The 27,773-nt window shown below is 47.0% G+C and overlaps 1 protein-coding gene across 1 annotated transcript; it reads left to right on the forward strand.

Annotated features, from left to right (window-relative positions):
- Positions 1-474: 474 nt before the first annotated feature.
- CCNI (cyclin I) lies at positions 475-26,980 on the forward strand. The gene is made up of 7 exons (XM_031596760.2): positions 475-636; positions 12,280-12,436; positions 20,225-20,359; positions 23,215-23,289; positions 23,462-23,602; positions 24,436-24,666; positions 25,274-26,980. The coding sequence occupies exons 2-7, from the start codon at positions 12,323-12,325 to the stop codon at positions 25,730-25,732; spliced, it is 1,155 nt and encodes a 384-aa protein (XP_031452620.1). The 5' UTR covers positions 475-636; positions 12,280-12,322; the 3' UTR covers positions 25,733-26,980.
- Positions 26,981-27,773: the final 793 nt, after the last annotated feature.

A 27,773-nucleotide genomic window follows, 5' to 3' on the forward strand; every position in this document is an offset into this window, starting at 1 on the left:
AGGAAGCCTTATTTATTGTCTGACGGCCGCTTTAAGCTCACATCGCACAGCCAGCTCACCATAACCCGCTCCCAGCGACGCCGCAGTGCGCAGGCGCCGCGGAGGGGCGGCGGAGGCGCTTCACTGCGCGCGATCCCTCCGCCGGGAGGCCCGAGCAGAGAGTCCCCCAGCCAGCGGTCGCGACGGCGCCGGCTTGCGGCGCTGCGCCCCTCCACCGCGCGGCGGCGCTGTGGTGCGGGCTCCGGCGGCCGCCCCGCCTGCGCGGGAGGCGGGGAGAGGCTGAGGGGAGGCGGCGGCGGCGCCGGCCCTTCTTTCCCTCCCCTGCTCCCCCCGGGAAGCGGCTGGCTGCGGGCTGCCTCTCGCTCCCCCTCCCTCCCCCCCTTTTAATTTTAATTTTATTTTATTTTACCCCCTCCCTCCCCGTCCCTCCGCGCGGCGGCGGCGGCGGCCCGCCTCTCCCTTCGCCTCCCCGTCGCCGCGGCCCCGCCATGGCGACATGAGCCTGCCGCCGGCCGCCGCCGCCGCCGCCGCCCCGGCCATGGGGCCCGCACGGAGCTGAAGCGCCGCGGAGGAGCCCCGCCGCCGCCTCCCCGCCATGGGGTGCTGATGGCCGGGAGCCCCGCCGCCGCAGGGGAGGTGAGCGGGCGTGCGAGGGATGCGCGGCACCTGCGTGCGCGCAGGCTGCGGGCCGCCGTGCTGGGGGGCGAGCCGTTGTCGCCGAGCCGGGTGGCCCTCGGTGCCGGGCAGCGTCTGTCTGGGTTCTTCCGTGCCGTTGCTCGTGGCTGTCGGCAGAGCTGGGCCGTGCCCATCCCGCTCTGCTGTCCCGTCGGCGGTGGTAGAAGTTTTCTTGAAGGAGGAGCTGTGTTTGCTATCGACAAAGGTCTGAGATTGCTGCCCCTGGTAGAAAGTAAGCTTGCAAAAAAATCCTCCTGCAGACTTGTCCTTAATGCAGTAATAAAGCTGTTCCTTTGCCTTCCCGTTCCTACCCTGCAGAGGAGGAAAAGGGAACAACCCCAAGCCTTAGAAAGGAGGCTGTTTAAATCCTCGGCTTACAACAGCGCTCCTGAGTATCGGGCTCTATGAGCATCCTTCTCATAGTGTGTGGCAGCAGCCTGGTGCGTGGCACAGCCCCTCGTATCAGACAGAAGTGTGTCTTCTTATAACTTAGTATTTAAATTGGGCAAAGCATACGTGGTGTGTGATTGCACAGCTGCTGTTTGAAGCATGCCTCACCTTTCCCTTGCAGGGGTGACATCTGTGACTGTGGCCCTTTCTCCCCTTGGGCCCAGATTCTGGAGGTGAGGCAGGGCCAGAGCTTGTCTTTCTAAAAACAAATCACTGTGTCTAAAAGTAAATTTCTGTGTCTCGAGGGTTTGCTTTTGGATCCCTGCTAGTGATTCAGGTTTGCTTTTGAAGGAGTTTGGCTGCCTTGTGATGCTGTGGGGCAACTTGCTCTCATCTCATGTCTTGTGTTTGTGCAGACCTTGGCGTAGGATGCAGGAAGCTGATCTTTCTGGCTCTTCCCTAGCAGGAGCTGAACTTTAACATTATTTATCTGCACTTCACCTCTACTTGGACCTTGTTATGTAGTTTGATAAATGGTGGAACTGATCTTAGATGCTGCACTTAATACATCCATATTCTTACCTACTGCTTTGTATTTTACTTGCCAAGTCTTGTGCTTTGTTTGTTCTGGGGTCCTTTTTTAAAACTACCCTGGGTCTGCTGCTCTTCTAATATTGTTGCATGGTTGACAGAGCATGTATTGCTCTATCTCTGTGCAAAAGGTGCTGCTGGGGCTGGTTGGAGGTGTCATGGGCTGCTGCCAGCATCCAGTGGGTGCTTCCAGAGCTCTGCTGCTATTCTTGCTCTGTGGAGGTGTTGGAATGGCTTTGTATGGGGAATCAAGCATGTCAGGAGTTGGGACCTGGTGGTTTTGAGGGCAGCACAGCATCCAGAACCATGGGCTTAACATCTTATATTAGCACTGGCATGCAGTCAATATTTACATTCAAAAATGTATTATTTTCCTATTTTCAGAATACTTGTTACTATAATCTTTACAGACTTTGTGGTTGAAATACACTTCGGTCTGAATGTGAGGCCATTCAGTGTCACTCTTTGCTTGTTTCCCTGGGATAAACTTCCCAAGTCTGCAGCTGCACCCAAGCGTTTGCAGCTTCAGCATCTCCCCTAGAGTTTGGCTTTTGTGTTCCCTTCTCACCTCTCTCAGGCTCAGCCACTCAGGAAAGTACCCTTGCAGGCAGCAGAGGCAGAGCAAACCTTTCCTCAGGCCCATGTGAAGGGTGCTTTGCTGCTGCGAATGTGCAAAGGAAGCTGGCAATAGCAGTAGCGAAGCTTCACCTCAGGCTGAGCTACATTATCAGGGGTGTGTATATCTGTGGGTTAAATATTCATGTTTTTACATGGGATTTTTAGGAATAAAGTTTGACACAACTGTCCTGCTGGCATAAATGATATCCTCAACCTGCATGACAGAGTAGATGCGTGGTCTGCTGTTTGTTTCACACTGCTCTGTAATCTGCTGGAAGTAAGCTTAATGAAGGCTGAGCAGAACTGGTGGCTTCAGCAAAACTAGATGTAGGGTTCTCACAGCCCAGTGATAGCCCTTGGGACTCTGTTGCTCAGGGAGCAGAATATGAGTGGAAAAATCACACATCTCCACATGGAGCACATGGAGTGAAACGGTGAGAGGACCTGAAGGTCCCGCAGCCAAGGTACAAAATGGGTGCACAGAGCAAAATTGCCCAGGAACAAACTGGCAGCTTTTCTTAACTCCCGCGATTTCTCATGGGGCAGGAGATGCTGCAAATGCAGCTGCTGTCAGCAGGACCCTCCTATGAAGCAGCAGGAAACTCAGGCTGGCCACTGGGGAGGTGGATTTGAAGGAGAATTCTGGTTTACTGACGATGGAGGAGGGAGTTTCTTTCAGAATTCAATACAATAATAGCTGTTTTCAAGTACTAGAAAAGTAAGCTGAAGTCACTTAGATGCGTGGAAAATATCGGGTGTCTCCCTTGTAAGTAGGAGGCAGATATGGTCTGAAATTCTCCCTTCCCACGTTTGCTAACTGTAAAGATTATCAACACTGTTTTATTAACCACAGTGTGTATTTGCACTAGGCATACAATAAACTAATCTTAAAGCTCCCTCTAATAACATGTTACTGCAGATACTCTACTTTGCTCATCAGCCCAGACATCAAACATTTTCTGTACCAGGGTGAGGGGAGGTGCTGGCTGAACCCATTTGCACAGGCTTTTGTGCCTTTTGGGTGGTACTAACACTGCATAGGGTAAGATCACAGAGTCACAGAATATTCATTGTCTGGGGGTAGCTTCACTTCAGTGCTGTTTGGTGATAGTTTGGCCCCCCAGATCGTCAGTGTTTACTTTCTCAATAGAACTTTGACTGCAAATCTGGTGATTTTCAGCTGCCATGCCATGCAGCTGGAAAGCCTGCTTCTTTTGGAGATGCAGCTGCTGTAATAACGTTACCGTCAGATGTGGCTTAGTCTCCATTTACGGGAGAGCCACAAATGTGCCTGTACTTGTGTTGATAGGAGCCAAGGGGGACTTTGCTCAACACGATTTGCAGAAGTGGAGCTCTAACTCTGCTGTTACAAATACAGCCCTTGGACATGTCAGTACACACGCCGCTCCTGGCTTTATTTTAGGCTGAAGACTCTTGTGTTTAGATCTGGAACCTGGGAAACGGGGTCTGTTAAATTTGTACCGATTGGGCAGGAGAGATGAGCACTTAGGGAAGAGCCAGGGCTGTGCCATCCTATTTTTGTGGACAACTGGAATTAGGTCCTTTTATGTATTGTCTCAACAAGAGGCTAATTAGACAGCAAGCTCATGCTCCTGGAGGATAATTAAGCTTTATAGCTGTGGGTTCTCTTTGGTTAATGAGAATGAGGAGATGGTACCCTCAGAGCCTAAGAATGCTGTTCTGCAGCTACTGTGCCATACCTCATAATTGATCTATTGTTTCTACAGCAGATAATTTCTCATTTCCTCATAATTGCCTCTTTTTAGTGCCTCATACTGTATCCTGATATTAGCAGTAATCACTGATAATTTACCCTGAAGCCAATCAGAGCCTGCAAAGCAAAATATTGGCTGTGGTGAACATTCATGCTTTCAGATAAAATTTTCTTTTGTTGTTGTCAAGAGGAATCAAGCCATTGTAGATGCATGTTTTTTGGATGTGAGTGTTGAACTGGGTGAAAACTTGTTTGGTTATGTTGCTGTTCATTTACGTTAATGACTGCTGCCTAAAGACAAAGAGAACTGTTGCTGGGTCTGGCTCCTTTCTCTTTGCCACAGAGGCACTGTATTTAGTTGGTTTCAGGCGATTGTATTACTCAAAAGGTGCTGCGTGATGCCTTACGTCCTGAATGCTTGTTGACCCTTTCCTGTAGAGTTAGCTTTTATGGACGTGAAAGCCTCTGGCCCTGCTTTATGAAATTACTACTCGCTCTCATACTTAGTGAGCTTGATTTTCCTCACAGTGACTTCCTTCAACTTGCTGTTGATTTATGTTGTGTTGGTGATGGAAGAAGTGAATCATGCTCTGCATGTGTTGCCTTTGCTTTGAGGAGACTAGCAGTGAGACATTACATAATGCCAGGTTTAGTTTGCCTTTTTTTTTTTTTTTTAAGAAGCTTCCTGCTCTGCTTTCAGCATTTAGAGAGGCTGTATGTACCCCTCTGGGCATACAGCTGTGCTCTCACCACCACACTGCTCTGAACCTGAAGCCCATAAAATCACAGAAGGGCTGAGGTGAGTCCAGCTGGCCCACACACTGCTCCAGAAGAGACACTCAGAGCACAGTGCCCAGGGCCATGTCCAGGTGGCTTTTGGAGATCTCCAAGGATGAAACCCACAGGGCTTAGCCGTGACACCAGGTTTCAATTGCTCATCCAGTCCCATATCTTAGCAGCATGTTTATGAAGATCTTAATGGGAACAGTGTCAGAAATCTTGCTCAAGTCCAGATAGACAATATTCACTGTTCTTTCCTCGTCTACTGAGCTAGTCATTCCACCACAGGTGATTAAATTGTTCAAACATGGACTTCCCCTAGGTGAATCCATGCTGACTACTTCCAAGATTAGCTGCTCGATTACCTTCCTGGGGATCAAGGTGAGGCTTACTAGCCTGCAGTTTCCAGAGTCTTCCTTCTTGTTCTTGGGCAGTGTCTTTTTACCCTTTCTTCAACCATATCTGTGTTTTGTTTTTTAATTTTCTGAAGACTGCTTGTTCATCCACATGGGCCCCATGGCATTTTTGCCAACTTGTATCTCATTGAGTTTGACTTTTCTTGGGATTGGAAGATGTGATCCTTGAATACTAATCAGCTTTCTCCTGCTCTTCTTCACTCCATTGTCTTATCTCATGAGACTACCAAGCAGATCTTTGAAGAGTCCAAAGTCTGGTCTCTTGAAGTCCACTGTTGTGAACTTGCTTTTTACAGTTCTCCCAGGATCCTGTACTCTGCCATCTCCTGGTCACCGCAGCCAAGGTTTCCTTTGAACTTCACATCCCCAGTAAGTGCCTCCTCACTTCTGGCACATGTGAGACCCAGTGGAGCAGCTCTCCTTGTGGGCTCTTCTATAACTTGGTCAAGAAGATGCTGTCAATGCAAAACTCCAGCAACTTCCTGAATTGCTTGTGCCCTGCTGTGTTGACCCTCCAACACATACTGGGGAGATTAAGTCCTCTCATCTTCCTAAAGACTCTGCTTTGCTCCATTGCAACACCTCAGTCATGGCAGCCATTCCACCACATCTCCGTGACCTCAAGGTCGTGGCCTTGCTATAGCACACACATCTCACGCTCATCGTGTTTGGTTCTCATGCTCTGTGCATTAGTGTTCATGCCCTTCAGGGAGGCATCACAGCCTGCTGATTTCCCTGGAATGGTACCTTGTAGGCACCTCGTTGCTTACCTGCAAGTGCTGGAGGTAACCCCACTCAAGCCCAATTCCCTAAAAGTCACCCTTTACGATCACTCACCATTTCTCCTGGTGATCTTGCATGGCCCAGATCCTTCACTTAAAGGCACATCTGATTCCTCTTCAACTTTAGGGATAGCAAACCTTTTTTTGTACTTGTAAACCCTTTGGGTGCTGCATCTCAGAAAGAGCCTTATATATCTCCCTTTCACCTTTTCTTCTGCCAAGCAGCCTGCTCATTTGTCACTCCTGCATTTGACAGCAGCTCCTGCAGGATGAGCCAGCTCTCCCAGCACAGCAGAGAGACCTCTGGAGCTTGGAGGGCTGCATTTCAAATGCTGTCAAGCTATCTGCTGTCATGCTCCATCTGCTATCAAGTCTCAACCCTGAGAGGGCCTGCTCCGGAACTGCCTTGCTGTGTGTCACAGCCATAGCTGAGGCCACTTACACTGGGGCACGTGGAGAGTTCCCTTCTTCGCATCCATCTGCACAAGCTGCTCTTTTCATTGTGATCTGCAAGCTGCACTCTTATGTGGGCTTCTGTCAAGCACTGGCTGATGGGTGCCTGAATCCCCCTAATCAAGTGCAGCTGCAGCAAAGTCACCAAGCCCACTGGATCAAGTACATCTTGCTTGTGAGAGCTTCTGTGGTCCCACAGCCTTGCCTTTATCTAGCAAGAGCAGGCACCATCACATTTCTTAGAGGGATTCTGGATGTTCCCCAATGGTCCTGGTCCTCGTCTCCAAGTTTATTGTTTCTTTACAGCTCTCTTGCACTTCAGTTCTGGGCACCATCTCTTCAGGGAATTGTTGCGCCTGAGGCTGCCTGCCCTCGATGCATCACCTCTGTGTACAGAGTAAAGGCTCACACTCCTCACCTGGCAGCATGTCTGTTCTCAGCACGGAGATCTGCATTCCAAGCAACAGCAGGGCTGATCTCTGCCTGAACTGTAGCCTGAATTCTTTGTCATATCAGCAGCCAGAGGATGAGACTGCAGTTGAAAGAGTATAAAATGTGAGCATTTCTTTTGCAAGCGTCATAAAATGGCATAGAGAAGTTTTTGTTTGCAAGGGTTTTGGTTTTCTTTACTTTAATCCATACAAGCAAAGAGCCTCCATTAGTTAGTAACTTTCCCTTCGATTTTTAGGTTCAAATGAAACAAAATCTTAAAGCAGAACTCATTAAAATATATTGAGTTCTATCTCCTCTTTGCATCAAACACGTGCTTTCTGCAGCTAAAGCATGTCTCCTAGGGCTGGATTCTGCCCTCACCTTCTATTCACACTGTACTTGGTGTGTTGCCACACGGTGCCTTAAGAAGGAAAGGGGCTGTGCCTGAAGCAGCTTGTTTGCATCACTCACACAGTGGTGGCATGGAAGAAGTTGAGGCCAGTGCTGAACAAAGGCTTTCCTGGGCAAATGCTGCTTGGACATCGTGGCCATCAGAGAGACCAAAAAGGAGTATTGCTCTCATGTAGAAAAGGGTTAGGGCAGGTAGGACCTGGAAGCATGCCAGCCTCTCTGGGAGGGAAGAATGGGGATGTTGTTTCGAAGTTCAGCTGGGAGCTCATCTTCTGCCTTGGTTTTCTGTCATTTGAGCATCCCTTAGATAGTGCAACTCTTGTATCAGTCATGAGTCCTGGGCAGTGAAGCACAGCAGAACTTCTTAGAATTAACTTGGTTTGAGAGACACTGGGTTTGGCAGCAGCTATGGATTGTACAAAATGGCTCAGGGCTGTGTCTGCAGAAGAGCAGAGAGGGCTCCTCTCCTCTATGCTTGCTGGATAGGTCATGGGAGTTCTGTGCTTCAGAACAGGCTTTAGAATGGTTCCCCATCAAAACGTTGCCCTGCATTCTTTCTTTGCGCTTGCAGACTTGTGTTTTTTAACTGGCAGCTTTCTTTAAAATGTTTGGAGAGCTCCTTGAATTTGGAAAACCGGCACTAAAATGAGGTCACATTTATTTACACTCCCAGGAAAAATCTGGTTGGAGGAAAGGAAGTGGCAAGTGTGTGATGTACATGAGCTTGCCTGAAAGATGCTGCCAAAATATCTCACAGGCTTCCCTTTGTAGCAGATGGTGGGAGTTGGCGCTGGGTGAGTCATGCAGACAAATGGCAAAGGGCCCTCTTCGTTTCCCAGCCTGAATTAAAGTACCTCTTTCCGAATTTTGAGCTGTTGGCTGCTTATACACAAATGGAATATGCTGCTTGCTGAAGGTGTGCTGCTGTATGCTTAACCTGCAGTGGTCTTATGTTTGATGTTGATGCGTTTCTCTCCAGCTAATGCATTTCAGTGTCCATCACTATTCATTCCACAGAAATCAGTTCATTGCTTCGCATCCACTTGCTTGTTTAGATGTTGAAATATCAAACTGTAATCCCAAACATTTTTTCCCCGATCATTTAGTTTGGAAAAGCTCACATACGCTGTCTCACAGCTCTGTCATGCTATTCTCACTAACCAAGCTACAGCATGATTTACTTTGCACAAGGCAAACAGTTGGACGTCGATCTTAACCCGTGCAAGTCCTCTGCGCTGCCACATCGAGTTGTGCTTTAACAAAGGGAAAGAATGGAAGGCTGGGCACTGATTTGCAGTAGTGAGGCATTTGTGTGAGCACTGTCCTAGGATTGTTGATTGACACAAAAATAATGTAGGAATTATAAAGGGAGCTGATGCCTGCTGATTTTGCTTCTCAGACCTTAGCAGAGCTGCAGCCACCACCTGCCCAGTGTATTTGTGGGCTGCTTTGCTGGCACTGGGTGAGGAAGGAGTTAAGGAAGAGAAAGCCCCAGATACTAAAATTAACATCCGTCCCACCCCCTGCCCACAGCTCTGAAATTTCTAATCGCATCTCGCAGTGAGCTGATTCCTCCTAGCAGCACAAACTGCATTTTGATGCTTGGAAATCACAGATGGCTGGCTGGGGCTCGGAGGGATTCAGCCTCCATCCTCCTTTCCTTCTGCTTCGCCTTCCTCCCCCACACAGCAAAGTCTGTTTTCAGGTCATCTGTAGGACTGTGTTACTGCACGCCACAGCTGAAGCAGATTTGGCTGCTGCCTGCTGAAAACACTTACAAGGGCTGCGGAAATGCATGTGGTGCCTGAGCTCTGTTGGAATGACTCCTTTTAGCTCCAAAATACCCACCTGGATTTATGTGAAAAATAAAGACAGCAGTTTTTAAGCTGTCTCTAATCCCAGATTTTTTTTTTTTTTTTTCCTGAAATTATCTATTTGGAAGAAAAAAAAACCACACAGCGATCTGTGAAACAAAAGAGGTTTTCATAGTTGCTCTGAAGGATTTCAGTGATGCTGTTTACAGTGCATTCCTATGCACTGTTGTATTGGTGTGGCTGAATTGCAAATGGAGGTGGGGCGAATTCAGGAGTTGAGTTCCAGGCTGGTTCTGCTGCTGGATAACGTGTTCCTGCAACGCAGACACTGATTCCTGGTGTCAGTGCAAAGGCATCACAGAGCCTAAGATCGGCCCGGTAGCATCCTCCACAGCCATGCTCCCCCTGCCCCAATCCAAACACGTTCCTGGCGTAGTGAGTGACTGCCTCAGTGCCTGCCAACATGGAACTGCTTTTGGAGCCCGTGCTCTGTAGCACTCAGTGGTGTCAGACTTCTCAAGGGAAACAAGAAGCACTCTTCAAGTCAGCTATAAACCTGGATCAAAAAGGGATGTTTTTATGAGAAGGATTACATTTTATGGGCCCAGCCAGGGTGTTTTTAGTGAATACCAAAAGTTTTGACTTGAATTTCGGAGCAAGATTCAGCCTGGAGTATGTGGCAGTGCTCACAGGAGATGTCCAAACAAAGCTCGTGCGTTTACTCGGTTTAGTTCTGCTTTGCTAACTCTCCAGCTGTTCTTTGAGCAATATGAGTGCAGATGGTTGACCTTCTACTAAAAACGAAGCAACTAACAGCAGCTTGAGCAGTGGTTTAAGACTCCCAAAGTGGCCACCAAAAAAAACACCCACCCTAGAGCTCAAATTTCATTTTCAGTCAGGAAAACAGAGGCAGAAAGCAAGGATGAGTTACTTTATGGTGACCTAACTGGGCTCTGCCACAGTCATCCCGATGGGAATTCCCAGCGCCGTGTTTTGGGACCCGTTCCTCTCTGAGTGGTGCTCATAGTGTTTCATGAAGTGCTGCATACACACAGAGCATGCTGTCATTTCTTTAAATATGCTGTGCATTTATCTGATGAAGAGCGATGTAAATTCAGATGCAAACAAGCTGCAGCCCTCCGGCTGCTTGGCAGCTTGCCTGCTCTGCTCTCGGTGCTGGAAAAGTCTGCACGCCATTTTTGCTCCAAGGAAAACTTTCAAGGGAGTCGTTCTCCTCCTTTTTTTTCTTTATAAAGGTTACTGAGACTCAGCCCTTGCTCATTTTTCTCCCTGGTTCAGCAAGGAAAGGTTATTCTCCCTTCTCCCACCGTGGTCACTGGTTGATGGAAATGTTGCATGCTCAGAGCCCTTGGGAACAGCACTGAGCTCCCAGCTGTGGCTGATGCAGAGCGGGGATGGGATCAGAGCGGCAGAAATGCTGTCTGGAAAGGCCTCTGGAGCCAACCTTGAGGCCCAAGCTCTGGGAAAAATGATGGGAGCAGGAGCAAGATGAGGCCCAGAGGGCTGTGAAACCCATTTTTGGTGTGATTGCAGTGGAAATGGTTATGTCAACAGAAAAAAGCCTCTGAGGATGCTGACTTTGGCCTGAAGTTTTTCATGTGTTTTCTCCAGTGGTTTGAAGGGTGGTTAATTACTCTCTTTCCTACAAAACAAAGCAGAGAGCATCACTATTTCATTCTGGGAGGTACAGCTGTTTTTCCATGAGCAGGCGGTGCAGAGCCAGCCATTACCCTGCTCTGGGGATGTTTCTGGAGCTCACAGTGATAATTAACCAGGAATTCAGGGCTGATTAGAAGTGATTTTGAGACACATTGCAGAGCATTTCCAGCCTGCTTAGGAATCTTGGTCCAAGGCATTCCTTCCAGCCAGAAAAATCTGTATGTAGCCCTGCTCACCTTGGAGTCATTTCATTCGCTCAGGGCTGTGCCAAGATAGAACAGCCACACTGATGTTCAGAAGGAAGCATTCGTTTTATAGAAATTCAGTCCAGAGGGCTTTCTGTTCAGGATTGAAAGGCTGGAAGTTTATTTGCCACTTAAAGTCAGGGCAGCTCCAGGTGAGATGCTTCATGCATGGTGCGGGTTCCGGGGGAATCATGCCCTCTAAAAACTTCTATAAATTAATACAGAAAAATGTTCCACAGTTTCCTTTAAAGCTGCGATAGCACTTTGAATGTCCTTTTGTTCAGAGCTATTGTTATTTACAGTAAATCATTTCTCTTGTTTTCACTGTGATCTTTGTTTATTTTCTCTTTTCAGCATGTTGCCTTATTTCCTGTAAATACAGGAAATAATGTTGTATCAACAAGCTGGTCTTTATAAAATAGCTTGCTTAGGGGTTGGCCAATATCCACCTGTTTCAGATTTCACAGCAGCTCTCAAAAGGATGAGAAAGCTTCAATAGCTTTCCCATGGATTTACCCTTCAAGGCAGGATTGTTTCACCAAGCAATTTAATACTGTCGAGAAATGTGCAGACAGAATAATGGTCGGAAGTATTAGCACAATTTGAGTAACCTTTTCAATCAGATCATCTTCTGTTTTTAAAAGTATGCGGAGGAATCTATTGTCTTAAATATATATATAATGTTTTAGGTTTTAATTTCAAATGTAGAGGTACTGACATTCTTACTGTAGATAGAGGCTATACCATGGCCAGGAGAGTCCCTTATTATTTGTTTTGTATACAGCAAGATGTTCTGCTTTAGTTTGTATGCTTTTTGTGATTGCCTTTGGAATCAGGTGTTCCTGAATACCTAGGCCTTGCTGAAATATCCTCTGCCACCTACCCAGCATGCAGCCACTTTGTGCCTTGCAGAGGTTTTCACTGGGTTTGCCACTTTTTCCTCTGTTGTTACGCATTTCCTATTTCATATTAGAGACATGCTATACGTTTTTTGGATCTTAATACATTTCCAGAGAGGTTAGACCCAAGTGGAACCTTCCTGAACTTTCTAGTACATTTGTACAAGACTCTGCAGCCCACATATTTGTTTCAGACCTGTGGTTGATTTTGGTCCAGTTCCGTGTGAGTTAGAGCTGGTTCTTTGGGTTCCCCTGGGGAGGTGTGCCAAGTGCTTGATGGATCGCTGCCTGTGTTGCAGATGAGCCTGTTCCATTTCCTGCAGCTTCAGTCACCTCTGTGCTTTCTTTGCCTTTGCAGGTAGCTGTATCCAGCTGGGTGGCAGGCAGATCCAAGGGTCACCATGAAGTTTTCGGGACCCGTGGAGAGCCAGAGGTTGTCTCTCCTTCTGGAGATGGCAATCTCTAGGGAAGCTCAAATGTGGAAAGCACATGTGCCGAAAATTCAGCCCAATCAGGTAACGTCTCTTTTTCACATCTTTCATCTTCCTAAAGGCGTGAGAGTATCCTCTGGTATATTTCTGTGTGAATAACTCAAGCTATTGCATGAGGGGTTGTCTTCTGCTTGAGACCCGGGAAATTAGCCTTTGAAATAAGTGGGTGCTGTTGTATTTGAGGAACAGACCCAGAAGCACGGTGCAGAACACACTATCACAGAATCACAGAATGGCCAGGGTTTGGAGCCCTGCTGCTGCTTGTGGAAGCATGCACGTGTAGTGGTTTAATTAAACTCATTTCTTAAACTGCATGGATTAACTAACACACTTTTTCTGCTCAATTTCTGTGGTCCTTATGAGGAGTTAGCCGCTCACTACTTTATCTGGCCTGAGTTGTGTTGGTGCTCCTTCAGAATCAGCACCTGTCTGGCACCTGCACGCTAAAACTCCATGAGGTTTTGTTTAAAACAAACCTGTGAAGTGAGAGGATGGCTGATTAGAAGTGTGAGTTAATTTCAGAGTTTTCTGGTACCTTGCTCTTGGAGTGGATCACACTCAAAGAGTGTCTCACAGTGTCTCAATCACTGAGACAGGCTTGATTGATGTAAAACGTTCACACAGGTTTGTTGGTCAGCTTGTCAAAGCTAATCTCTGGTAAACAAGAAACTGCTGCTGTTCTGAAGGAGCAAATGTGTTTTGAAAGGGCTCAATATTATTTTTGTTAGTCCACGCGTAATTTTCCAGACACATGACCTGGTTGCCAGAGGTGCAAAGCTACACTTTCTTCAGGCCATGCACAATTTAAGACCCTGGTTTATGGTAAACCAGCCTGCTGTTCCATGCTGGCAGTATTCCTGGAGTTAGCAGTTACATTACAGGGAGATAAGATTATAGTACAACAGGATAGTTAGGGAGACAGAGTGCAGCCAAACCAGATTCTCGTGTAGAGATTTCACAGGGAAATCTTTCTGCCTTGATGGATTTGGTACTCATGGCCCAGAGAACACAGCTGCAGCAAGGGGCTGCATGATTGCCCACTGAAGATAGGTTCCACCCATGGCATGCTTCGGTTGTCATTGGGGAGTGGGGAGTGATATTGGTGTTGTGACATGGCTGTCCTGCTGCAGCTATAGTGTTACAAGGCCGAGGTTAGCAGCAGCTCACCATGTGCTGTGCCCTGTGGTAAGGGTAATGTGGCTGCTGCCTCTGCCCAGTATGGAGCTGGCAAGGTGGCTCTGCTGCCTGCTGTGGGATCAGGTGTGGAGGCAGCCTGACATGCATTATAACCTTTGTGCTCAGAAGACTTTCAGTTCTGACCTGAATGAATACCAGGCTTGTCCTTCTCGTGTGCAATTATGTCATGATGATGAAGGATCCCTCCCCTGCACTTGGACAGTGTTTGTGAGATCCCTGCCCTGGTGTGTTTCCTGGCTCTTGTGTCTGTCTCCCTAGGGCTTCCACTCCTGCAGTTTCACAGGACTTCCAGCTCCAAAACTGTCTTCTTTGCAACCTCTTTCTGTGCATTTTCGTATGTGTCTGTTCAGGTGTTGAGTCAATCAGCTAGAATGCCACAGTATTAAATATCTTTTAGCAGTAAATAATCATTAAATTGGAATGAAATTCCTGTGTGCGTATGTGTAAAATGTACAAAGGTCATTTTAAAAAGAGAACATAAACACAGCTGTCTCCTCTGGGGAGATCCTGGCTTGCCACACCAGTGGTGGAGAGCCTTGGCTGTGTAGTCATGTAAAAAAAATATTTCTTTCTGTTCCTCCAGCTCAGGACATACAACTTTCCAAACTGTCACGTGTTCCTTCACTTCTGCAGTATGCATTTTGGCAATGCTGCCAAAAGTCCCAAAAATTCAACATGAATTACCCTGTTTTCCGTAATATCTGGAAGGCCCCATGCCCTAACATCTATTTCTCTTCTTTTGAAAACAGCTGCAGTAGCCTAAAACAAGTGAGGTATGAAACCAGTCAGAAAATCTGCGTCCCTCTGTGTATCAGATTTGGCAGCCTGCAGCACGCGTATCTTTCCATTCCCTGCTGCAAAGGTAGACTGACTCCAGACTTTTAATGAAGTCATCTGGTTTGCAAATGAGAAAATATGAGTGCATGTAGGAAAAGCAGCAATGAGATTGGAGGTACACTGTTGCTATTTTTCAGGAGTGAACTTTGTGTTTTGGCTATTCAGGAGAAATTTTTGGTTCTAGTGTTTAAAAAGAAAAAATCAGTTTCTAAATATGTGTCAGCATTGAGATCTGTGAGAGGAGGAAACTCAGAGAAAAACAGGAGGACACTTAATTATACTTTTCTGGTACAGGATGCAGAATCCATTGTGGACTTCTGTTAATGTATGTGATTTTTTTTGTTTTAATTTCTGTCTGAAAGCTCTCATTCCCTATTGCTATGTACATTTCTTTTAGCTTGCTTTCTTTTAGCTTTCCCCCTTTATACATACATCACTGACCCTGGGCATTTGCAGCTCATTAAAGCCAGGTGTTTCAGGGGCTTTTCAGCCTCAGAAAGCAGCTGGACTGAGTCCGGAGCACTCCCAGTGCCTCTGAATGTATTCAGTCTTTTTTCTCTTATTTTTTTCTTTTGGGTTACATGCAGCTGGCATTCAGAAGTTTTCACGTGACTAAAGCTAGAGCAGTGAAGCAGTAAAGATTGGCCAAAGGTTGATTTTTGCATGTTACCAAGTAACTTTGCAGCAGAGAGGTCTATAAGCCAAGGTTTTATGTTTATGCAGAAATACAGAGCTACTTCTATCATCCCTCTTGCTGCTTGTTCTGTTTCTTTCTTTCTGTCCCCTGTTGTTCTCTGTACACCATGAGGAATCAGCAGACCTTGGTTTATTCCCAGTTTTTCCACCGTCTCACCACATGACCTTGGGCAGGGCTTTTAACCTTCTGGTGCCTGTTTACCCTGTGGGTGAATCACGGACTGACCAGTTTTGTGAAACAGCGTGAGATGAATGCGCTCAGCTCTGCTGGGAGGCTGGGCACTAATCTCTCCCCTTGGTGTTCAGGCAGTGCTGTGCACTGAGGGAGGCTGCACTGCTCGAGCTCCTTCCTGCCCTGCTGGACCATAGGCAGACCCCACTGATTGCCCCTTCTGGAGATTCTCAAGACAACCCTGCTCATTCCCAGCTGGTGCAAGCTGGAAGTGACCCATGTGCCTTGCCTGGAGGTCACTGATGTCAGATAAGCCCTCCTGAGACCCAAATAAGGACAGATTTGGTGGTGGTGTTTACCATTACTCTTCTTAGGAGCTTCTCAGTCCTGATAAAGGTCACCTTCCTGCTCCCAGATGAACCTACAGCAGAAACAGGCAGAACCAAATAAGGGAAAGAGCAAAACATCTCTGTCTGGAACAGCAGATAATAAAAAAAGAAGTTACCAGGTGAGGTGTTTTTCCTAAGTGAGGCAGCAATAAAATTGAGTCATGTTTGTGTTTTAAGAGAATATATTTTTGGACTGCAATTTGCAGAAGTCCCATGGTATTCTCACAAGTGATTTGTGCTGTGCTAACAGTGGAGCCTGAGTCACAACCTCTGGCCCTCCTGTCTTATAGCAAGTAAGTATGCAGCAGGCCCTGCAGTCAGGGTAGTAGCAGGGAGATTTGAGTGCTGGCTTGTTTTGCGCTGCTCAGGCCAGTGCTTCTCCTCATCACCAGAGCCTCACCAGCACTGTCCTGATAGTGCCTGTGAAATGAGGCTGTGGGCAATGCTCTGGCAATAAACAAGTAAGGTGTTATCTCTCACTAATACTGGGGCTCGCTGGTGTGTTGCTGTGTATCAGGTGCTGTATGCTCTCCCTTGGACAGAGCTACTGACCTCAGAGTTGCTCTTTAGATTGGTAGAATGACAGCCATGGTGAGTGTGGTGCTGCCATTTTGACGTGCAGCAGTCGCGTATGTGCTGGAGACTCTGGCCTTGTGGTGGTGACAAGGCCTTGTCTCGTGGTGTTACATAAAGCATCTGCCTGGAATCCTTCACAGAAGCGTGCTGGTCATTGGCAGTATTTAAAGGCGTGTTCATCAGGAGAGTAAGCAATCAAGCAAACCACTGCAGGAAACGTTTCAATGTGATGTAGCCCTCCCTTATCCTAGGACCAGAAACTGAAAACCCGTTTGCTTCCCCATTTGTGTCCAAAATGTGATCTGCTCTGTAGTTCCTGGAGGGTGGCTCAATCTTGTTCTTGCTGACACAAACTGCTGCACTCAGAAAAGGTGGGAATTACACTTACATCTGTTACTTAGGAAGGAAAACAGAGGCGTATCATAGATTTGAGGGAACATCTGCCAGAGCTGTTAGGGATTGGTGTGTGCAGTGTGCTGTCCTTTGCTCCTGCCAAACTTCTGGCTCCCTCCTGCTTGGCACCTCCGTCATCAGATGGAGGAAGGGAGCACTTTTAAAGAGTGCTGGTTAATCTTGGGTTTGGATTAATTTTCTCTAATTAAAATTTGTGCACTAGACTCATACGCTTCCATCCCCAGAGATAAGTTCTGCAATGGCAGATTTGTGGGGACAAAACAAGATGACCACGGGTAGACAGCAGTGGAGGACAGCATCTGTGGGAAAGCACCTCCAGAACAATGACGGACTTTTGCTTCTTGGCCCAGTGGGGCTTTTTTTACTTTTAGCTACAGCAGTGTCTTGGTTTTGCTTTTCATTTTGTATAACTCGAGGGACAGTGACCTGACTGCTTAATTAATTTTACAAAGCTTTGTTTCTCACTTTTGATGCTAGGACAATGCATATACACCTTCAAGGGAGAGGTATAAAAACTGACTGTCACCCATCCCTTACAGTGGGCCGTAAGGAACTTTGCTGGTGCTGCTGTGGGAGGAAGCTGAGACTCACCCATCCTTAGCAGGGGATGAGTGTCCAGTTGCTTTCTTTGCATTGTGGCCTCCCTGCATAGAGCTAATGCCCTGGTCTGAGGTTTGACCTCTTGGCCCCGTGCTGCCTGTGAAGGGTGAGCATCCTTTCTGGCTGCTTATAGGAGGACTGGAGGCTGGGCAACAGTGCAGAAAGATGATCTGAGCCCTCCCGCCCCATCTCAGGCAGATGCTGTTTTTAGGAGAAGGCCTGACCTTTTGCTTTGGCAGGCACAAGGAGAGCAGAGTTGAGCTGGGGCCAGGACAGTCCTGCCTCCCCAGCCAGGAGCATAAGAGATGCCATTTTCAATCCCACCTCTGTAGCAGATGTTGTATAACATACATATAGAACAGAGCTGTATAGATATTGTATAGTTTATTGTTGTATAGCAGGTAGGGGAAACAGAGGCCTCTGTCAGTGAAATACTGGTGGTACATCTCTTCCCTCAGTGAAGAAGGGCCAAGCCCACTCTTGCTTGCTTTGCCTGCACTCTGGCCAGAGCAGTGATTCAGGAGTCATACAGAGGATTTTACAATCATGTTTATTTTGTTTGATGGGATTGGTTTGGGTTTTGGTTTGGTTTTCAGCTGATAGGCACACAGAGCTTACCTTCTGGGCTCAGCCAGATACTGCATTTCCAAAATAATCCTTTAAGCTCCTTGAAACCTTTGAAGTCTGCAATATTGTCCAAACCTGGCTATGACTGTAAGCCCTTTTGTATGGCTTTGTTTCCTTCCATTTAAAAATAGGTGCAATAAATAAAGCAGCATGGATGTTCATCTCACCTACCACTCCGCCCTTTTCTGATAGTGTTTGGGGTTCAGCTGTGCAGGCTTGGCTTTGCTACATTTAAAGTACTCTCTATAAGGACAGCTAGTATCTAACATACTTTTTTGCTTATTTTTCTCCCCAGATAGGTTCTAGGTCCCTATCTCACTGGCCAAAAGATGATGATGTTAGCAGAGCAATAATTCCCTACTGCTGCATGGTGCATTCCTTATATTCCCAGTACACTTGGAAGCAGCATTTCTGAAATGAGTGCAAGGCAGCAGGAGTTCTGCCCCAATGGGGCTCAGATTTCCCCTTGAGGCTGCAGTAATTGTTTTTAAAATAGTTATTTTTTGGAACAGAAGCAACTACTCTTCTCCCTTGAAAAGAGGTGGGTGCTGTTTTTAACAGGCCTCAGTACAGTCAGGTGGTACCCAGTGGTCCCAGCTGAGGTCAGAGGCCTGTTTGAATCAGAGGTTCAGTCCTGCTGATGCAATTGCTCTGCCAGTGCTTCGGAAGTGAAAACAAGGTAGGACTTTGTCCTCTGGAACACCTGATGTGGTACTGAAGGCATGCTGTGCAAGCAGAGGTGGTATGTCTTTCTTAGACCAGCTGGTATGGCTGGAAGAAACAGCTTTTGATTACGCAACTGTGTCTTTAGCTTAGATCACTGTACAGTAGCACTGTTGTTATGCTATTTATTCTAAGGGTGACCACTTGTGGGTGGGACCCATGTCAGTGACCCACAGGATTCAGCCCACACTTTTGAGCCTGCTGCCTTCCTCTCCTTCCCTGCCCCAAGCAGTGTGCGGGAGGCTCAGCGCAGTGAGCAGTCAAAGCACAGCATGAGAATGTGCTGTAAGTAATGTTTCTGCAAGGTGTGAAGCTGGTGTCATGTCGGGAGGCCCTGATGGAATAGTAGCTCTGCCTATAGTACTCTGCTTGCACAGGTTTTCCTGGGCTCCCAGGGTGCAGTGTCAGAAGGCCTGCAACAAAGCTCATGGCTGTCTGTGCCAGGTGGCATATGGTTGGTAGCGCAGTGATGGATGGAGCCTGCAGTTCCTATTTTGCCTCAGTGTTGGGTGTTTTTGCCTTGTGAAATTACACTGTGTTCTGCTCCCTGCATTAGTGCTGGGAGGACAGCTAGAGCCCAGCCCAGCAGTGATTGCTGTTTGTGCAAGCCCGTACCTTTTTCTTCCTATGGCAACCTGGCAGCTAGGGTTGCGTTTAGGTTCATTCTTCTAAGCTGTGTCAGCAGTAGCCAAACTGCTGCGGAGCGTGAGGACCTTTTCATTGCAAAAGAAATTTGTTTGCCTTCTCTTCTCACTTCTGGATACATCCTCGCCAGTCATCTCAAATTGTGCCCCCCAATTGAAGGGAAAACAAATGTTTGCTTGGTTGAACTGAAAGGCTTTGCTGAAGCTGGAAATATTTCAGGGTACAAGTCAGAGAGATTCTGTATCAATGACTCGTCTGTGTCAGCACTGGAATTCAGCTGTTGTCCAAGAAAATCCATGGTAGTGACTTAGGCCAGAAAGAAAATAAATTAACCTTTTTTTAGTTTAAAATGTACCTGTTTTGGCCCAGTCCACAGTTACCACAGTTAACCCACTGCTGAGCTCTTCTGTGAACTCTGTTTAGAATTTTCTATGTTTAACGGTTAGTGAGCTAAAAATATGCCCACAACTTGCAGGAAAATAAACCCTTCCTGTCCAAAACACCAATTCATTTCCCTCCCATCCTCTGTCTAGCAGGAGCAGTGTACCCGCCTGGCTCCCATAGCACATCTGCTTTTGCTCAACTTGGGCTTTTCTGTGTATCTGAGTGATTCTAAGGAGGCTGAAAAGAAATATTTATCTTATGAGCCAGAGGACACCCTCAGTACTCAAGAAACTACAAGGTATCCTTCCTCTTTCCCCTGTAGTAACATTTCTGAGTGCTAGTTGAGGTTGCTGGTAAGGAAGGTTGTTAGGGCAGATTTCTTACAGTGGAGTAACTGGGAGAACAAAGTGCTGATTCAGGCTGCCCCTGAGCATCACCTTTCCAAAAGGCTTTTGTTTCTCTGCTGAATAATTCCTGCAGAAATACAAATGTTTGGTCTTCTCTGACTTGCTCGGCCTGTGTTTAAGAATAGTTTGTTTTTCTCTCCAACAGGATGTAGCCATTTCTCCAAAGCAGAGGGATGAGGTCATTCAGTGGCTGGCCAAGCTCAAATACCAGTTCCACCTTTATCCAGAAACACTCGCCCTGGCCATCAGCCTTTTGGACAGGTTTTTAGCTGCGGTAAAGGTAAATATTTGCAAATACATAAACTGAAATAGATTCCTAATATCCACTCAGCAGTTTCTGTGTACAGTCCTGTTGGCATGACCATATGGAAATGTGTGCTTCCCCTCTGCTCTCACACTCTTTTTTTTTTCTTCTCACACCCTCATTGAATGCTGCCTGCACTGCTACAGGTGCTTGATGTTGGGTTATAGAACTGGCAGCACATAATCAGCCTCCAGAAGTGTCTCACTAACAAGAACACACAGTTCTTGGGGAAATGACCCAGCACTTTTATCTGCCAACACTATTTTCCTTCTTCTCTCTCCTCTGTTCTGCCCATTTCCTTCACGTCATGCAGATCATTAGTTTAAAAATACGTTAACCTAAGAGAACAGACACACCCTTCCTCTTCATCTACGTGCTCACTTTTAACTGTTTGAATGTTGAATCTGCCCTACTGCAGCACCTGCCTCCTAAACTACAGCTAGCTAGTGCTGATTCAGAAACAGTGTGAGGAAATGTTTTGCCTTAAATTAAAAAAAAAAAAAAGTCTCCACCTTAAACTAATTGACTCATTAAGCTAAAGGAAATGCCCACTAGCCTGCAGTTAGAAATATAGGCCTAATGCCCTCGTGTATGGAAAGTCAGAGAAAGTTGCTGCTCATAACACTTAATTTCTCTGGTGTTTGAACTGCATTTAGTCTCATTGCTATCACCTCAAACTGCTGTGGTCACCTGCTAGCAGAAAACTGGTTGGAGGGAGCTTCCAAATGTTTGAGGGCAGGTTTGGACCTGGCAAGTGTGCTAGTGCTGGAAACTGAAAGGAGTCGTGGAGGATACAGGCAGATGTGAGCGCTTTTTGGGGGAGAAGTTACTCAGTACGAACGTGCTCTGGAGCCAGCCTGACTGACAGAGCTGGAGACTGATGTCAAGTCATTTGAGGAGGGATAAAGGAGAGGTGAGGTAAGCAGGAGAGGGGTGCCAGCCCTGGGAGTGACAGACTGCCCAGCCCCGCTGTACGGAACAGAGAGCACGTAGACCTACCTGTTTGGTTTAAGATTGGTATGTCACAAAAGCTGTTCTGTGGAAAAGGTGGGGGAAAAAAAACAAACAGCGTTTAGGTACCTGCATTTAGGGGCTGTTGTCCTGCTGTCTGTCAGCCAATCACACTGTCTGCTCTGGAGACAGACAGGAAGAGCTGCACTTGGGTGGTGTTTTGCAGCCGTGCAAGTGACACCATCCATTAACATATTCCAGATACTATTAAATACTGATAATGGTCAAGTTACAATTCATGGAAGTTTTTGAGATTTTAAATTGGCTGATTTACTGAAATACTGAGGTGAAAAAAAGTATTTTAAGTCCTTCAACAGCTAATGCCCATGAGTACAGTTTTTCTTCCATTAATTTGCAGCAGCCAAAGAGTCTACTGAGAGAGTATGCGAATATGAGTAAAGTTCACTGCATGCTTCAGGCAGTGAGCAGGACTGCACAAAGGTGTTTGTCAGCTCGTTCTATGTTCCTTCTGGGTGAGCATTATTCTGACAGCTCAGGAGGGAGGTAGAGGCTCCTGCAGGAGACCAGGAGAGGGGAACGGAGTTTAACATACAGACATGTGCGCGCAGGCACCACCTCCAAGTGTGGATTCCCTGAAAGTATTTAAGCTAAAGTTTAAATGGCAGTGGGAAGCCAGTGCTCCAGGCTTAGCAACATCCCTTTAAGTAGCTGTGGCTGAGTGTTGTTAAAGATCTTCATTTTGGAAACAATCCTGTGTCTTTCTCTCGTTACTTCTTGGAAACAGCCTGCTGGATTTCTTGACAGCATATTACACAAGTGTAACTTGCAGGATCTAGCATTTAAACTACCCCATAGCTCCATTCCATCTGCAAAAATTTTACCTATTAAGTCTGGATCATGCAGCAGTTTAGGTTAGAAGTAGATTATTGTACTCAGTGCAGGATTCTCACTTACCTTTGCTTTCAGCATCTCCTAATGTGGACAGAAGCCTGCTCACTCAGCTGCAGCAAAGTTTAGAAATGTGCCTTGGCATTTCCTAGCCCCTTGCCACTAAGGCGCAGGGTAGCTTGTATGGGGGTGACAGAAGTGAAGTCCTTTGTCAGAATCAAATTGACAAAGGTCACTGCTGAACAAAAGCTCCACCAGATGCACCACATTCTGAGCATTTGCTTACTCTGGTCTGTCACAGACACTGTATGAATACCTTACAGCCCGTGCATGCGGTTGTTCTGCTTTTTATTCTGAATCAAGGCCTATAAAAAGCTTTTGTTATGTATTAAAAATCAATCCAACATTACCTTGCCTATCACAATTCACTGTAAAAGCCTAGCTCTCTCTTAATTACCCTGGGGTCACAGCTTTGAGAACTGCGAGATAGAGTAGTGATGGTTGTTGTTTTTTTTTTTTTAACAGATGCTTTAACTTCTGTAAACAAAGACAGCATTTTAAAATACTTTACAGTGTTTTTCTTCTTTTTATGTCTGACACCCAGCAGCAGTGCTGAAGCAGGTGGAATGGCAGTGGCTTATGCCAGATTATAATTTCCCCTTCTGATTTTCTCCTTTCCACTTCTACCCCAGTTCCTAAAAAATGAGCTTGTTTCACTCCACTGCTGCACATCAGTGGGTGCCAGTTACAGTCACGAGGCTGGCAGATTCCTGTCCTGTCTGAAGTCATGGGGCACACATCTCTGCTCAGCTCAGCTCACCAGTGCTGTGCTGTGATTAGAAGTCAGCCCACTGCTCTGCAGCATGTTGCACAGGCAGCTGAGACCCTGGGGCTTAGGATGTTCATCCAGAAAAGACTGTGCCATGGTTCCTGCGTCACATTCACGGAAGGACTTCTATTCTGTATTGTAGGCCCGTCCAAAATACTTGAATTGTATTGCAATCAGCTGCTTCTTCCTTGCTGCAAAGACCATTGAGGAAGATGAGGTAACCTTTTTGTTGTTGTTCTACCTTAGCATTGTCTGAATATATGCTTTTCAAATCCTGCCTTTGCTTGCATGTGGCAGCTGACACTTGCCAGGGCAGGAATGGAACAGTTTTTATTATTTTTATAATAATAATTGGTTTTCTCTTTTCTTCTTTGTGTTGGCTTTTCTAGAGGATTCCAGTACTGAAGGTGTTGGCTCGGGATAGCTTTTGTGGTTGTTCTCCAGCTGAAATTCGCAGAATGGAGAAGATTATCCTGGATAAACTGAACTGGGATCTTCACATGGCAACGCCACTGGATTTCCTTCACATTGTAAATGAGGGGCTATTTACAACTCTCTGGTGTCTGTTGGTAAAAGTATTGTATCAATAGCTAACCTAGGCAAAAAAAAACCTGGAGAGTAGTGCAAACCTCAGAGTGTGGTTGCAGTTCTTCAGTGTGAGTAGTTTTTGAAATCAAAGTAATTATTAACAAAAAAAAGGCCTTGCCAGAAAATTTCAGAGGAGATTCATGCCACTTGAGGGGCACTTTTTGAAATGCAGGCCTGCCATCTGGAAATGTGACGCTGTTTTGAGACATGGCAAGCCACGCACTATGATTCACTGCTCCTGAAAACTTCGCCCTTGAATCTGAACTGCCAGTGTTTTTCCTCACGGCTCAATATGAGGCAGTTAGAAAATGTGAATGAAGCAAAGAGAACGTGCTAATGCTGGGCAGTGGGAGCGCTTGGTGCTTGCTGCAGAAAGATAGGGCCAGAGAACAAAATTCTTAGATAAAAGATAAAGGGAATGAAGGTTCCCTTTAATAAAGTTCATCTTCTCAGTTTGCTTATCGAAGAGTTTTTGTTTGGGACACCTGAACTGCCAAACCTGTGTTGTTTTCGACGAGAGGGGAGCCTTCTGCCAACCCCCCATGTAGGGCATGTGTATGAGTGCAGGCACTGCCAGAAAGGCTGCACAAAGCAGTCGGTGGGTTCAGCTCACCTGTGCTTTTTTCATGATGTGAAAATTGTCTTGAGGGTTGATCTGGAGCATCCCTGTGCATCAGAAATGTCAGTTGCTGTTCTTGAAGTCTGACCTAACCTCAAGATCAGAGGCTGCCTGTTGGTGATACCGCCAGGCTCATGTGCTTGTTTCCCCCCTCAGTTCCACGCAGTCGCGGTGTCCAACAGGCCTCAGCTCCTGTCCATCCTACCCAAGCTGAGCCCCTCTCAGCACGTGGCGGCGCTCACCAAGCAGCTGCTGCACTGCATGGCCTGTTACCAGCTGCTGCAGTTCAAGGGCTCCATGCTGGCGCTGGCTATCGTCAGCCTGGAGCTGGAGAAGCTGCTCCCCGACTGGCTGGCTCTCATCATCGAGCTGCTCCAGAAGGCACAGGTGAGGGGGTGCCAGCACCATGCTCTGCAGCAGGGCAGGACTGGGCACACAGCTTAGCTGTGGCTTTCAGATGCATCGCTTGCTGATCTGTGCCTGCAGTCATGCTTCCCTGAGGATGGCTGAGCTTCAGGCTGTGGGGAGTTTGTGGGTCAGCTTTGCAAAGCGTTAGTCTTGACTGCCTCCAGTCGGTGACAGAAGGAGTAGCCTTGTGCCACTCTGCACCTGGGGGAGCACAGTGAGGAGAAAATCCTGGTTAGCTGCTCCACCATTCATGTTAGGCATACTGTGTTTGGTCTTACCTGTGCTGGAAAGACAAACAACTCAAGCTGCTGGGAAAGCAGCAGGACCTCTTAAAATCTAACAGTTTTTCCTCCCCCGACTATTCGCAGGGGGCCAAAGAAGCAGGGTTCCATATCCTTGAAGTCCTTGTGTTATGGTTTTGTTTGTCCTCTTTATCCCTTCCTCCTGAATTCAGCATGCTGTTGGGAAGCACAGTGTATGGGTGGCTAGGACATTCAGAGCCATAGCCCTGCTCTGACAGGCTGCCCGTCCTCTCCATGGTAGTGATCCTGCAGTGCTGATGTTTTTGCTTGTCTCCTCGTTCCAGATGGATAGCGCGCAGCTGATCCACTGCCGGGAGCTCGCAGCACATCACCTTTCCACTCTGCAGTCTTCTCTGCTGCCCAATCCTGTATATGTCTACAGTCCCCTCCAGCATACCCTGGTGACCTGTAACAGAGGAGCGTTCAAATGCCAGCCCTCCTCTGTCCCAGGGCCGGGTTTCTCCAAGGACAACGGCAGGCCAGAAGTGCCGGTCACAGCTACAGCCGCGCTCTACCAGCGTCTGCCAGCTCCCAGTGGTTGCAAGCAAGCCTCTGCCAAGCGCAAAGTGGAAGAGATGGAAGTGGATGACTTCTACGACGGTATCAAGCGTCTCTACAATGAAGACACTGCTCCAGAGGTAGTGGCTCTTGAGAACATGGGCTCTGTTTGCGGCGCTGACGTCTCGAGGCAGGAGGGCAACGTTTCCCCTTGTCCGCCTTTACAGCCAGTGTCTGTCATGTAGCTGTGAGCACACACCGCCTGCTGCACCGCAGCTGCACGCGTGAAAAGCCACGCAGAACCTGGCGTGGGGGGAGAAGGGACCATACCTTGTCAGGCTGAACTGAAGGGAGCCAACAGAAATAATATCCCAGCCCTTTTTTGAATTTTTTTTTCTTGTGCGGCTAATTCTAGTTCCACTATTTAAGCACTTAAAACACAAAAAAGTATAAAAATCTAAAAAAAGACCCAAAAAACCAAACAAAAAAAAGTAGCAAAAATTTGTTTCTTTCTAGTGTTGTCAGCTCCACTGTTTTTCTGCTCCTGTGTATTGTAACCCATCCTCCATGTCCAAGAGCTCTCATCAGTTGTGCGGTTGTTTCAGATTTCCCAGCCAGTTAACACCTTCGGTCTGATTTCCATCTGCTCCTTGCTCTTTCTGCTTGCTCCTCTTTTAATTCTAAGCGAGTCTTGTGCATGATGTTCTGTACATTCATGACAGGTTTCTTTTCTGTTTCTAAAGAAAAAGGCCTTTTTTTTTTGTTAGCACTTTGGTGTTTCAATGTGATAATATTTAAAACTGGATTTAAATAAGAGGTTAGTCAGGAAAAACACACAACAGTGCTTGCAAAGTGCTCCACACCAATGTAGCCACAGGAGTGTGAACGTACTCTAGAAACGGGGGCATCCAGCCACGGTGCTCTGTACCTCAAAGTCAAAACTGTGCTGTCAAACACAAAAAGCAGTTAATGGATTTCCTATCGCTTGCACAAAAGCGGTATTTTTTTCTTGTTTGCACCAGGAAACGTTGCACTCAGTGTGGATGTTCACCAGCATTTGACTCTAGACATCAAGTGCAAACCTTAAATTCTGCCGAATCTGGTTTTTTTCTGTGTGTCTATAAGCTTAGCATGTGATCAGCACTGCTTGGTGGAGTGCTGGGCAGCCTGAAGTTTGACAGGTTTGTAATTACCAGTCACAAAAAAAAACAAAAAACAACAAAAAAAAAAAACCCAAAACCAAATCAAAACAAAAAAACCCCCAAAAAAACCCCAAGGGCCCCTAACCTAACCCCAAGTTTTGTGTTCATGTAACTTCTAACCAAGAGTAAAACCTTTAAAAGCTTGTCTCTTTTAAATGTTACACCTCTGTTTCTCAGAATGACCTGTCCCAATTGTAAGCTCTCTCCACAGCCCTGAGGAAGGTATTGTATTTGGAGCCATTGTACTGATGAAAGCCTTCTGGTAGCAATAAAGAAAGTTGTCCTGGATTCCGAGTCCTGTTTCACACTTCTTACCTGGGTTTGGGATCCATTTTACGTGGAGGCCGTGAGGAAGCTGCTCTGTGTCACACCTGTGAGATCAAGAACTGGGCAACCAGGGTGCTGTGGAAGGGAACCGCCCGCTGGGGTTACAGCTCATTACTTCAAACTCACTTCAGTGCACACATCTTTCTCCGTTAAATTACGCAGTGTTACAGCCCAGAGCAAAACCAGCCCCAAATTCCAGCAGTAGATTCATCACAAGTGCCAGGTAACCTGCAGGCTGCCCACCAGCAAAGCACATTGCATGTGAGCAGAGTGCTCCATCCAGCCCATCCTGACAGAGCCGAGAGCCCTGGCTGTGGCTGCAGTCAGAGGCAAGTCAGGGCTCTTGTGACTCCCAGCTCTGCGGACCTGCGTGGTACAAACCTGGAGGGAGTGTTGTAGGACTGCAGCTTATTTTAGTTGGCTTCCAACTGCATCAGACACATCAAAGGGGAAGAGAAGATGGGTGTCCTCTAGCAGCAATAACTCTATGCCTCAACTTATACTGGCTTCCTCTCTCCACATGCTTCTCTCCTTGTGGTTAAAAAAGAAGTCTTCCCCTGCCCTATTTGGCAGCAGCAGTAGAACGCTCACGAGGCCCGAACCAATTTGCAGACCCACAGGCAAGGAACTGGTATGGCACAAGGAAAGGGGAAAAAGGGGGGAAAAGGGGGGAAAAGGGGGGAAAAGGGGGGAAAAGGAAAGGTGTTGGCTGTGCCAGCTGGCAGGGGATGAGCTGGAACAGAAGGCAAGGAAGCTC

Source organism: Phasianus colchicus, chromosome 4, assembly GCF_987193195.1.
Source record: "Phasianus colchicus chromosome 4, bPhaCol1.hap1.1, whole genome shotgun sequence".
Lineage (NCBI taxonomy): Eukaryota > Metazoa > Chordata > Aves > Galliformes > Phasianidae > Phasianus > Phasianus colchicus.